Source organism: Hypanus sabinus, chromosome 18 (genome assembly GCF_030144855.1).
Source record: "Hypanus sabinus isolate sHypSab1 chromosome 18, sHypSab1.hap1, whole genome shotgun sequence".
Lineage (NCBI taxonomy): Eukaryota > Metazoa > Chordata > Chondrichthyes > Myliobatiformes > Dasyatidae > Hypanus > Hypanus sabinus.
In genome coordinates, this window is record NC_082723.1 from 34,887,039 (window position 1) to 34,900,825 (window position 13,787).

Genomic DNA, 13,787 nt, shown 5'->3' on the forward strand with positions numbered 1-13,787 from the left:
GCCCAACTTACTCCCAAAAACCGACTCTTTGTCAAAAGTAAGTCCTTCCCCACATGGTCCAAATCAAATAGACTTTGTTTTTCCATATGAGACTAGTGTGCCACAAGGATTGGTGTTGGATCCATTTGCAACAGATATTATTTTTCAGTATGGGACTATTGACCAGTGGTGTGCCGCAGGGACTGATCCACTGATCCTGGCTCCATTGCTGTTTGTCATATTTATTAACAATCTGGGTGAGAAAGTAAGTGGTATAATTGGTATGTTGGTGGATGACACAAAATGGGTAGTGTGGTGGACAGTGAAGAAAGTTATTGAACATTACAACAGGATCTAGATCAACTGGGTAAGTGAGCAGGTGACATTTAATTCAAACAAGTGTGAAGTAAAGCATCTTGGCATCTGAAACCAGAACAGTATTCACACAGTGAATGACAGGCTCTTGGGAGTGTTATAGAAAAAAGGCACAAAGGGATTAGTATGAATAGGTACTCAATCAATTGAAAGGCCTGGCAACACACACAAAATGCTGCAGAAACTCAGCAGGCCAGGCAGCATCTGTGGGGGGATAAAAAGCTGAGAAGTAGATTTAAAAGATGGGGGGGGGGTAAAGCGAACCACCAACTAATAGGTGAAACCTGGAGGGGGAGGGATGAAGTAAAGAGCTGGGAAATTGATTGGTGAGATGAGGTGAGAGAGGGAAAACGGGATGGGAAATGGAGTGGGGGGGGGGGGGTTGGGGGTCATTACCGGAAATTTGAGAAATTGATGTTCATGCTATCAGGCTGGAGGCAACCCAAACAGAATATAACGTGTTCCTCAAGCCCAAACCTGTTTGTTTCTTTGCTGTTTAAATCTATCACTCTAATAATTTGGAGTTACACAGGTAAAAATCGACATATCATAATAATAACTATTCAACTAACAAACAATATTTTAAATTATCCGCCCCCCCCCACTTTTCCTTCGCTACATCGACGACTGCATTGGCGCTGCCTCCTGCTCGCATGCTGAGCTCGTCGACTTCATTAACTTTGCCTCCAACTTTCACCCTGCCCTCAAATTTATCTGGTCCATTTCCAACACCTCCCTCTCCTTTCTTGATCTTCCTGTCTCCATCTCTGGAGATGGCTTATCTACTGATATCTACTATAAGCCTATTGACTCTCACAGCTACCTGGACTATTCCTCTTCCCACCCTGTCTCTTGCAAAGATGCTATCCCCTTCTGGCAATTCCTCCGTCTCCGCCATATCTGCTCTCAGGATGAGGCTTTTCATTCCAGGACGAAGGAGTTGTCTTCCTTTTTTAAAGAAAGGGGCTTCCCTTCCTCCACCATCAACTCTGCTCTCAAACACCATCATCTCTCCCATTTCCCGCACATCTGCCCTCACCCCATCTGCCCGCCACCCCTCTTGGGATAGGGTTCCCCTTGTCCTTGCCTACCACCCCACCAGCCTCTGGGTCCAACATATAATTCTCCGTAACTTCCGCCACCTCCAACGGGATCCCACTACCAAGCACATCTTTCCCTCCTCCCCACTTCTGCTTTTCGCAGGGATCACTCCCTACGCAACTCCCTTGTCCATTCGTTGCCCCCATCCCCTCCCACCAATCTCCCTCCTGGCACTTATCCTTCTAAGCGGAACAAGTGCTACACCTGCCCTTACACTTCCTCTCTCACCACCATTCAGGGCCCCAGACAGTCCTTCCAGGTGAGGCGGCACTTCACTTGTGAGTCAGCTGGTGTGATATACTGTGTCCGTTGCTCCCGGTGCGGCCTTCTATATATTGGTGAGACCGGACACAGACTGGGAGACTGTTTTGCCAAACACCTATGCTCTGTCCACCAGAGCAAGCAGGATCTCTCAGTGGCCACACATTTTAATTCCACGTCCCATTCCCATTCTGATATGTCTATCCATGGCCTCCTCTACTGTCAAGATGGATTGGAGGACCTCACACTCAGGTTGGAGGAACAATACCTTATATTCCGTCTGGGTAGCCTCCAACCTGATGGCATGAACATTGATTTCTCTAACTTCCGTTAATGCCCCTCCTCCCTTTCTTACCCCATCCCTTATTTATTTTTTATTCCCCCCCCCCCTTTTTTCTCCTCTCTCCCCTTTTTTACTCTCTCTCTGCCCCTCTCACAATCACTCCTTGCCTGCTCTCCATCTCCCTCTGGTGCTCCCCTCCCCCTTTCTTTCTCCCTAGGCCTCCCGTCCCATGATCCTTTCCCTTCTCCAGCTCTATTTCCCTTTTGCCAATCACCTTTCCAGCTCTTAGCTTCACCCCACCCCCTCCTGTCTTCTCCTATCATTTTGGATTTCCCCCTCCACCTCCTACTTTCAAATCTCTTACTATCTTTTCTTTCAGTTAGTCCTGACGAAGGGTTTCGGCCCGAAACATCAACTGTATTTCTTCCTATGGATGCTGCCTGGCCTGCTGCGTTCCACCAGCATTTTGTGTGTGTTGCTTTAAATTATTTGTATGTTTCTTTATTTATATCAATGAACAAATATTTCAGAAAACATTGTGAGTCATTCTACAGTAACACTGGTGCACTGCTATCAGTTCCTTGATAACATCTAAATGATTTTTATTGGAAACTTTCAGAACGTTTCTCTCATTTCCCTTGCAACAAAAGAGCAGCTGGCATTTCTTGGAAGACTTGCCAATGCTCCGAGTTACCACAAATATCCAATAGGTGATTGTTTAACCTACAAGCTGTGGGTAGGATTAGCTTCCTACGTGACAGTTTTAATAAAAACAAACACCCTGCAAACTCAATTGCAGCTGAAGTTGTGACATTAACATACCGTGATTTATCGATGATCTGCTTGGACCACTTCATAAGACAGAGATTCTTATTGAGGAGTGTACAGTTCTGGGAACCATGATAATTATAATGTAACAATACTCCCACAGCTTCCTATCAGGCTCTGCCATTTATGCACTAATTGTAAAATATTAAGAAATCATTGTTCCACGATATTACTTCAAGGCAGTCATAGTGGGTTGCAACTAATGCCAGAAGCCAGTTTCTCAAAGATACTGTATTTGTAATATATTTCTAAATTTTTCATTATGGAATTAAAAGCACAGTAATAAGTGCACATCACTGCAAACTTACAGTCTGTAAAGAAGACGTGCGCAGCTCTGTATTTGGACGAGGGAGCATCCTTAAAGTCATTGATCAGTGCACGCACAGACTGAAAAGATAAGAGCTCTATTCAGTAATCTTCATTTAAACAGTCTGAACTACAATGCAAGGAAAAATCCTCTAACTAAAATAGTTATTACACTATTGTGCTCTAACTAGTTATTCTACTATTGTGTGATACAAACAATTTCATTGTAGATCTAGAAAAATAATGTTCAAGAGAGCACACGTTGTTGGAAGTGGAGAATTAAATGGTTTGTGATTAGAAATGTTACCAAAGACCCTCCTTGACAAAAATCTACTCTTATCAATTAAAGTGAATTACTCTGAAGGAAATGATGTTCTTTATTTCATTATTGCAGGCTAGAGTCTGCTGAACTCATAACAGTTGTTGTACAAATCATAATATCTGCCTTCCTCGTGGATGCTCTCAATCTCAACGTGCTTGTGTTGATAATTTTAAAGGGAATTCAGATCATTCTTAATATCTAGGACATTAATATCCTATTTTTTCACAATTCCTACTTTACTGGAATTATTATTGTAATCAAAGATCACAAGATTATCACTATACAGTTTCAATGACCTCACAGGTCTCTGCCCAGCTCAGTCTATCTTCCACTAAACCTTCATTGATGCATCAGTCACTTAGAATCCTAACAGCCTGGGCTGTCGCCCATTATTCTTCTTCCATTCACTCATTAAATCCTTGTTGGTAGCTTTCTACCATGTACCACGGCAACACAGCATCACATCATCTCTTCTACTGCACCAGACCCACCCTCTGCACTTTATGTTCATCTCTGCATTTAAGTCCCCTCCAGGCTTCTCCCTGCCTGCAGGCTCCTCCTGAAGCAGAGTTACCACCAGCCCGGCAGTGCATTCTACTGTGTAAGAATCATACCTCCCATATACTTTCCTCCCATAACCTTGAAATTATGTGCTCTTGTATTAGCCACTGCCACCCTGGGAAAAAAAGGGTGCTTTCAGTCCACTCTATCTATGATCTTGTCATCTTATATACAGTGACTATAAAAAGTATTCACCCCTCCCTTGGAAGTTTTTGTGTTTATTGCTTTACAACATTGAATCACAGACGATTTAATTTGGCTTTTTTTGACACTGATCAACAGAGAAAAAAAACCTCTTTTGTATCAAAGTGTAAACAGATCTCTACAAAATGATCTAAATTAATTACAAATACAAAACACAAAATAATTGGTTGCATAAGTACTCACCTGTTTCAAGTCAGTATTTAGTAGGTTCACCTCTGGCAGCAATTAACACCTTGAGTCTGTGTGGATAGGTCCCTATCAGCTTTGCACATCTGGACACTACATTTTTACCCCACTCTTCTTTACAAAACTGCTCAAGCTCTGTCAGATTGCATGGGGATTGTGAGTGAACAGTCCCTTTCAAGTCCAGCCACAGATTTTCAATTGGATTGAGGTCTGACTTAGCCACTCCACAACATTAACTTTGCTGTTTTTAAGCCATTCCTCTATAGCTTTGGCTTTATGCTTGGGGTCATTGTCTTGCTGAAAAACAAATATTCTCCCAAGTCGCAGTGCCTCAGGTCTTGTAGGCTGCATCAGGTTTTCCCAATAATTTGCTGCACTCATTTTACCCTCCACCTTCACAAGCCTTTCATGGTCTGTTGCAGTGAAGCATCCCCACAGCACGATGCAGCCACCACCATGCTTCACGGTAGGGACAGCGTGTTTTTGATGATGTGCGGTGTTTGCCTTTGATGGCCAAAACGCTCAATTTTGATTTTGTCAGACCACAGAACCTTCTTCCTGCTAACTTCAGCATCTCCACATGCCTTCTGCCAAACTTTAGCCAAGATTTCATGAGTGTTTTTTTCAGCAGTTGCTTCTCTTTGCCATTCTCCAATAAAGCTGTGACTGGTGAAGCACCTGGGCAACAGTTGTTATATGCTCCATCTCTTCCATCTCAGCCACTGAAGGTTGTAACTCCTCCAGAGTTGTCATTGGACTCTCAGTGGCCTTCCTCACTAGTCCCCTTCTTGCAAGGTCACTCAGTTCTTGAAGATGGCCTGTTCTAGGCAGATTTACAGACATCCCATATTCTTTCCATTTCTTGATGATCGACTCAACTGTACTCCAAGGGACATTCAGTGACTTGGAAATTTTCTTGTATCCATCTCCTGACTTGTGCTTTTCAATAACCCTTCACAGAGTTGCTTGGAGTGTTCTTTTGACTTCATGGTGTAGTTTTTACCAGGATACTGACTCACCAGCAGCTGGACCTTCCAAATGTATTTTTATGACAATCAATTGAAGCACCTTGACTGCACACAGTTCTCCAAAAACAGATTTCCATTTAATTAATTACATGACTTCTAAAACCAATTGGCAGCACCAGTGATGATTTGATGTGTCATTTTAAAAGAGGGTAAATACTTGTAATCAATTATTTTGTATTTTATATTTGCAATTAATTTAGATCACTTTGTAGCGATCTGTTTTCACTTTGACAAAAAGAGATTTTTTTCTGTTGATCGGTGTCAAAAAAGCCAAATTAAATCCATTGTGGTTCAATGTTGTAAAACAATAAAACATGAAAATATGATCACTTCTCATCCTCCTTCACTCCAAAGAGAAAAGCCCTAGCTTGCTCAACCTAACCTCATAAGTCATGTTCCCTAATCCAGGCAGCGTCCTGGTAAATCTCTTCTGCACCCTCTCTAAAGCTTCCATTTTTATAATGAAGTGACCAGAATGCAACACAATACTCCAAGTGTGGTCTTACCAGAGCTTTATAGATCTGCAACATCACCTTGTAGTCTTTGAACTCAACCTGCTAACTAATGCACCAAATTTCTTGGTGTTCACCTGGCAGAGAATCTCACCTGGTCCCTTAACTCTAGCTCCATAGCAAAGAAAGCCCAGCTGCATCCACAAAGCAAGCAGCATTATGAAGGACCCCACACACCCCTCATACAAACTCTTCTCCCTCTTGCTGTCTGGGAAAAGGTGCTGAAGCATTCGGGCTCTCACGACCAGACTATGTAACAGTTTCTTCCCCCAAGCTATCAGACTCCTCAATATGCAGAGCCTAGACTGACACCTTACTGCCCTATTGTCCTGTTTATTATTTATTGTAATGCCTGCACTGTTTTGTGCACTTTATGCAGTCCTGGGTAGGTCTGTAGTCTCGTGTAGTTTTTTCCTGTGTTGTTTTTTACGTAGTTCAGTCTAGTTTTTGTACTGCGTCATGTAACACCATGGTCCTGAAAAAACATTTTTTCATTTTTACTGTGCACTGCACCAGCAGTTATGGTCGAAATGACAATAAAAGTGACTTGACATTACTTAATGAATATCATATGACTTCTTAACCACCTTTTCAACTTGAGCAGCAGCTTTGAGGGATCTATGAACGTGGACGCTAAGATCCCTGTGTTCCTCTACACTGCTCAAAATCCTACCATTAATTTTGTATTCTGATATCAATTTCAACCTTCCAAAGTGAATCACTTCACACTTTCCTGATTGAACTCTATCAGCCATTTCTCAGCCCAGCTCTGCATCCTGTCAATATCCTGTTGTAACCTACAATGACCTTCTACACTATCAACAATTTCACCAGTCAACAAACCTATTTATCCACCCTTCCACTTCCTCATCCAAGTCATTTATAAAAGTCACAAAAGAGCAGGGGTCCTAGAACAAATCTCTGCAGAACACAGATTTTATATTAAGACCTTACTATAACTTTGGCTGTTGTCATTTGGTGTGCAGATTCCTTTGATAAGTTTGATTCTACAATCATGTTGATCCAGAATTAGATAGTGAACTGTTTGTAAACACGGCTTGAGTCACACGCTCTAGCACTGGCTTTATCAAATAAGGTGAGTGATCACCATGTCGTCATTATTTCTGACAGTTATGAGGTGTTATAGTGTCTGAGCAGTTAAACCTTGGACTTGGTGTAAGCAGTGATTATTTGTAGCAAATGACACTCAGTGAAATATCTTCTCCTTGCACATATCAAAGTCAATGATGCAACCTGTACAGTTCATAGTTGTACAAACTCCTTCATGCACTGAAATGACTTAATCGAGTCACTTACCTCCTCTGACGGAGTGATGAGATAAACTGCTTCCAAACTGGGCAGGGGTTCTCTGCGTTTATTGATGTCCTCAACAACTTCACCCAATCACCATTAAAACACAAAAAGAAGGTCAAATCAGCTAAGGTTGAAGACATAGAAAAATCAGCCTTCAAAGCCAGACTGAGCTGAGGACTGGAGGACAGAGACAGGCTAGTGAAATGGTGAGTACATGGACGATGAAATTCAATGCAGCTAAATGTAATTCACAGAGCTAGAAAGAATGAAAGTAATGGTAGATCCAAAGCCCAGTCCATGGAGAATACATCAGCTATCAAACATTTCCATTAATCCCATGGCATTCTCTCCAAATTCTCATCAACCCCTTGAGGTTCTCACACAGGATCATTCACAGTGGCAATTAAAGATGTCATTGGGAGGAACCTCGAGCCCCAAGATGAAAGCCATACGTGCAAACTCAACACAGAGAATGCCAAACATCAGGACTGAATGAGGGTCACTGGAACAGGCCCACTTGTCCCTATAAACATGGTCACTGAATTTTCAATTTTAAAAAGGGTTGTAGGAAGAGAGAAACTTAAAATAGTTGTACACAGATCTTGGTGGCAGGACAGATGAACAAACAATAAAGCACATGACTTATGGGCTTTTTTAAACAGAAGTACAGAATACAGAAGTAAGTGAGTTACACTAAGTCTCATGTGGGAACCAAGGGTCTAATGAAAAGAAGGATTTAAAGGATATTACTATGAGTAAAAGGAAATGCTGAAGAAATTAATGTAATCAAAAAAGGTAACACGATTATGAAACTCGGTTCCGCCCTTGACCTCCAGTGGTGTCTGAGTGGAGTTTTTTCCATCAGGTGCCCCGGCTTCCCCCCACATCCCAAAGATGTACTACAAATGAAAATCAGAAAACACACGTCTGAAAATCCCAAATAAAAATCAGAAAATATTCAGAATCAGACAGCACCTGTGGGGAAAAAGTCACATTTCAAATCAAAGACACTTCAAGATGTAAGACATAAAGTGGGAGCAGAATTAGGCCATTTGGCCCATTGAGTCCATAATACCATCTATCATGGCTGATTTATAATCCCTCTCAACCTGATTCACATACCTTCTCCCTATAACCTTTGACACTCTTAGTAAGAAAGTCCTACCTAAGTATACACTCCACAAATCACAGCCAACGTTAATATCACTCAGAGGAAAGTTGATTAAATTAGAAAGATACTAAATTTCCTTTAGTTATAATACAAAATGCAATTTAACATTCTTAAATGTTAAGAATGGAATAGAATTCCTGATTTATTATCCCTCTCAACCCCATTCTCCTACCTTCTACACATAACCTTTGACACTGATTATTCAAGAACCCATCAACCTATACCCAATGACTTGGTCTGCACAGCCATCTAAAGCAATGAATTTCATAGATTCACCACCCTCTGGCTAAAGGGATTTTTTCTTATCTCTGTTTTGAATGGATGTCCCTCAATTCTGAGGAAGTTCCTTCTGGTCCTAGACTCTCCCATTATAGGAAACATCCTCTCCAAATCCACTTTATTCAGACCTTTCAATACTCAAAAGGTTATAGGTTGCAATGAGATCCCTCTACCCGATATTCTTCTAAACCCCAGCCAGTACGGGCTCAGAGCTATCAAATGCTTCTCATATGCTAAGACTTTCATTCCTGGAATCATTGTTGTGAACCTCCCCGGACCCTCTCCAATGTCATCACATAGTTGCTTAGATAGGGGGCCCAAGACTGCTCACAATATTCCAAGTGTGGCCTGACCAATGCCTTATAAAACCTCCACATTATATTCTTGTTCTCGAAATGAATGTTAACATTGCATTTGCCTTCCTTATTACTAACTTGAACTGCAATTAAGCCCCTCAGGAATCCTGAATGATGAATCTCAAGTTACTCTGCACCTCTGATTTTAAATCTTCACCCCATTTAAAAAATAGTCCATGCCTTTATTCCTTTGCCAAAGTACATGACCAGACATTTCCCAACAGTGTACAGTATTCCATCTGCCATTTCTTTGCCCATTCCCCCAATCTGTCCAAGTCCTTCTGCAAGGCTCCCTTCTTCCTCAACACTGCCTGCTCCTCCACCTATCTTCGTATTGTCTGCAAACTTGCCACAAAGCCTTCAAATCCATCATCTAAATCATTGACCTACAACATAAAAATAAGCAGACCCAATCTTACCCCTCCGGAACACCAGTAGTCACTTGCAGCCAATCAGTAAAGGCTCTTTTTATTCTCACTCTTTACCCCCTGCCCATCAGCCAATGTTCTATCCATGCTGGTGTAACTTGCTATAAGGTTTTACTGCTAATGTAACGGTTTAATCGCATATTGTGTACTCTTTGTTATTTCAGGGTACTGATTTGTAACAGGGAACACATCACGCAGCATCCACCCAAATGAGATTTCTTAAGTTTGACCAGGACGGGGGCTATCACCCCCTATATTAATCCACTAGCCGAAGCGAGAGTTACAATTGTGGGGGTTTGTCCGGGATTGATTCCATTGGATACTGTGTGATTACCCTGAGTAGTGTAGATATTCGCACTCCGGATGAATTGTTAATTCGCCTGTTATGTTTTGTTAAAGTTGTGGAAGGAGATTTGATAAAATGGCTGGCGCAGCTCTCGTTTCAATACAGACCAGTTCTGACGTAGCAGTAGCTGGGGGTGGAGATTTCAAAGGCAGGGTTCGATCATTTCCAGGGAGTGAGGGGAAGGAGTGGTTGGATTTGGAATGTCTAATTAGTCCATGTCCTCCAGTGAAGAGTGAGAATTCTGAGTTAGTATCCGCCCTTACCTCTCTGGCAAGTAAATGGAAAAATCAGGTTCAAAGTCCCAGCTATAATAGGCTCCGCCTATTCTCTGGAATTATGCCCACCCCGAAATGGGAGGAGGAGTATGAGACTTGGGCAGAGTAGACCGCTCAGTTGTTAGATGAGTGGCAGTGCTCTAATAACGTAAAGTGACAGAGATTGGTTGAAAGTTTGAATGGGTGGGCCAACGATGTTGTGAGCGCTGGCAGGTTGAAGTATCCCTTAGCAACTGTGAGCAATTACCTGCGAGCACTGGAAAGCTCTTTTGGCCTGACAGGAAGCCCAATGGAGCTCATGGTGGAGTTTCAGAACATGCATCAGGAGAAGGGGGAGAAGCTTTCTGCTTTTATTTTTCGGTTAGCGAGGCAGCTAAATTGCTTACAGCGTAGAGGGGTCATTCAGGCAGCTGAGGTGGATCAGTTAAGAATAAACTAGATAGACAGGGGCACCCAGTCCCATGATCTGATTACTTGGGGTCTCCGACAATCTCGTAAGATATGCCCCCCTCCATCTTTTGTAGAGCTGATCAGAGAGGTACGGGACAGAGGGGTCCAAGCAGGTGGACACAAGTGATAGGTCAGGGGAGGCCTCGCCCGGTAGGCCGGAAGTCTCCCCAGTAGTGTCTGAACCCGAAGAGTCAGGTGAGGAGTTACGGAGGTGTCAGAGAATTCAGAGACCACCAGATAGGCTGGCTTGTGTAGCACCAGTGGAGCAGAGTATGACCCTACCATTTTGGGGAGCTCTATCACTGCCTTGTGCACCTGGATTGGACTTTGTTTTGCAGGAAGGGGTGGCAAATTATCTCAATGTCATAAGGACATGACTAAATTTGATGGAGGGAGAGGGTAACACGCTGTAAGGTTTCACTGCTAATGTAATGGCTTCTCTGCAATGTTCCACTGCTAAAGTACTGGTTTCTCTGTAGCAGCAATGTTTGGGTTATGACGAGATAATGGGGCATGCTAGCCAATGAGCAGGATGTTCTTTCTTGTGTGTCTGGGAGCCGGGAATTCACAGTCTTGCTGGGGAGAGATGAGCAAAGGCACGAATGGAGAGAGTTGGTAGACCGCAGGACGGAGTGGACTTGGAGCGAGGGTCAGAAGGTCAGTGACGATCGGAGGAGGTCGATGGTGGACAAACAGCCTTATCTGTGAGCTCCAACATTGCGCATTAGATTGTTTAATGAGAATGGGCCCTTTCTCTTTTTTGTTTTCTTCACTAACTATATAGTCAAATTAAGAATTATAAAGCTCCAATCGTTTAATCGCATATTGTGTACTGTTTGTTATTTCGTGGTACTGATTTGTAACAGGGGACACATCGTGCAGCATCCACCCAAACGAGATTTCTTAAGTTTGGCCAGGCCGGGGGCTATCACCCCCTATATTAAGCCTCTAGCCGAAATGAGAATCACACTAGCATCTTTCCTGTAATTCCATGGGTTCTTATCTTGTTAAGCAGCCTTATGTACAGAACCTTCTCACAAGGTTCTTTGCACAGTTCAAGTAAACAAAATCCACTGATTCTCCTCTATTGATTCTACATGTTATTTCCTCAAAGGATTCCAACAGATTTTTCAGGCAAGATTTTCCCTTAAGGAAACCATGCTGAATTTGGCCAATGTTACCATGTGCTTCCAAGTACCCCAAAACCACATCCTTAACAATCAACTCCAACAATCCACACAATCTCTTCAGCTACCTCTTTCAGGACCCTGGTTAATAGTCCATCTGGTCCAGGTGACTTATCAACCAGGTGATTTCCAGCATCTGCAGGTTTTCTCTTGTTTGTGTCTGAATCCAAACAGCCAATTTGGGGCAGACGCCATGCACCTTAATCTTCTGGATTAGCCTCCCATGAGAGGCTTTGTCTGATGCCTTACTGAAATCTACATCCACTGCCCTACTCTCATTGCTTTGTCAAAAAACTCAATCACATTGATGAGGCACAACCTGCCATACGGGCCCTCAATAATTAGGCCATGGGTATCCAAACAGTCATATATCCCATCACCAAGAATTTTCTCCAGCACTTTCCCTAAAAGTTGACTTGACTCTAGTTCCCAGGATTTTCCTTTGTTCCCTTCTTAAACAGAGGTATAACATTAGCCACTCGCCAGTTCGCCAGGCTAGACAGGACACAAAGATACTGGTTCTGATGAAGGGTCTCAGCCTGAAATGTCAACTGTACTCCTTTCTTTTGGAGCTGCCTGGCCTTCTGAGTTCCTCCAGCATTTTATGTGTGTTTCCTGGTCCTACATATCCTTTTCCTTAGTAAATACTGAAGCAAAGTACATTAAGTATCTCACTTACATTCTCTGCATTCAAGCAAATCCTTCTCTTTCCTTGGCCCCGCTCTCTCCCTAGTTATTCTTTTACTCTTGATGTTTGTATAGAATGCCTTGGCATTCACCTTAATCCTATTTACCAAGGATTTTTCATGTCCCCTCCTGGCTTTCTGAATTCCCTTCTTTAGTTCTTTTCTGGCTTCGTTATAATCCTTGTGTACTTCATTTGATCCTAACTCATGAACGTTTACATGTTTTTCCTTTTTCTTCTTGACTAAATTCATCACATCTCTGGACATCCATGGTTCTCTTACCTTTCCATCCCTAAACTTCCTTTCCTGTACTCTGTGCAATTGATCTTTACACACCCTCCTTATGTCTGATGTGGACTTGCCAGAGAAAAGGTGTTCCCAGCTAACTCTTCTTAGTTTCTGCCTAATGCCCTCAAAATTTGCCCTACTCCAATCTAAAACTCTTCCACAAGGACCATACCTATCCTTATCTTCAGCTATCCTGAAAGATAAGCTGTTTTGGTCACTGTTCCCTAATTGCTCAGCCTCTGAAAGATCAGTCACCAGGCCCAGCTCATTACCCAACACCAGGTCCAATACGGCCCTTCCTCTCATTGGACCGTCCACATATTTAAGAAACCTTTCCTGGATACACTTGACAAATTCAGCTCCATCTAAACCTCTTAGGCTAAGAAGGTCCCAGTTTATATTAGGGAAGTTGAAATTCCCCATGACTACAACACTATTATTTTTACACATTTCCTTAATCTGATTACATATCTGTTCCTCAATGTCCCGGTGGCTATTCAGGGGTCTGTAGTACAATCCTATCAGTGTGTTTGCAAACACGAGGAAATCTGCAGATGCTGGAAATTCAAGCAACACACACAAAATGCTGGTGGAATGCAGCAGGCCAGGCAGCATCTATAGGGAGAAGTACAGTCGACGTTTCGGGCTGAGACCCTTCGTCAGGACTAACTGAAAGAAAAGATACTAAGAGATTTGAAAGTGGGAGGGGGAGAGGGAGATCTGAAATGATAGGAGAAGACGGGGGGGGGAGGGATGAAGCTAAGAGCTGGAAAGTTGATTGGCAAAAGGGATACACAACTGAAGAAGGGAAAGGATCATGGGACAGAAGGCCTAGGGAGAAAGAAAGGGGGAGGAGAGCATCAGAGGGAGATGGAGAGCAGGCAAGGAGAAAGAGGAAAAAAAGAGAAAAAAGGCGGGGGAGAATAATAAATAAGTAAATAAATAGATAGCTAGATAAATAAATAAATATATACTTACATAAATAAGGGATGGGGTAAGAAGGGGAGGAGGGGCATTAACAGAAGTTTGAGAAGTCAATGTTCATGCCATCAGGTTGGAGG

General features: G+C 42.7%; 1 protein-coding gene across 3 annotated transcripts in view; it reads right to left on the reverse strand.

Moving 5' to 3' along the window:
- Positions 1–13,787, reverse strand: part of LOC132407470 (syntaxin-binding protein 1) — a 132,974-nt gene that overhangs the window by 68,211 nt on the left and 50,976 nt on the right. For all 3 annotated transcript variants that reach the window (XM_059994055.1, XM_059994056.1, XM_059994057.1), the window contains 2 exons: positions 7,264–7,340; positions 3,136–3,214 (listed from right to left, as the gene is read on the reverse strand). In XM_059994055.1, the coding sequence (XP_059850038.1) occupies positions 3,136–3,214; positions 7,264–7,340 (156 nt within the window). The remainder of the gene's footprint in view (positions 1–3,135; positions 3,215–7,263; positions 7,341–13,787) is intronic.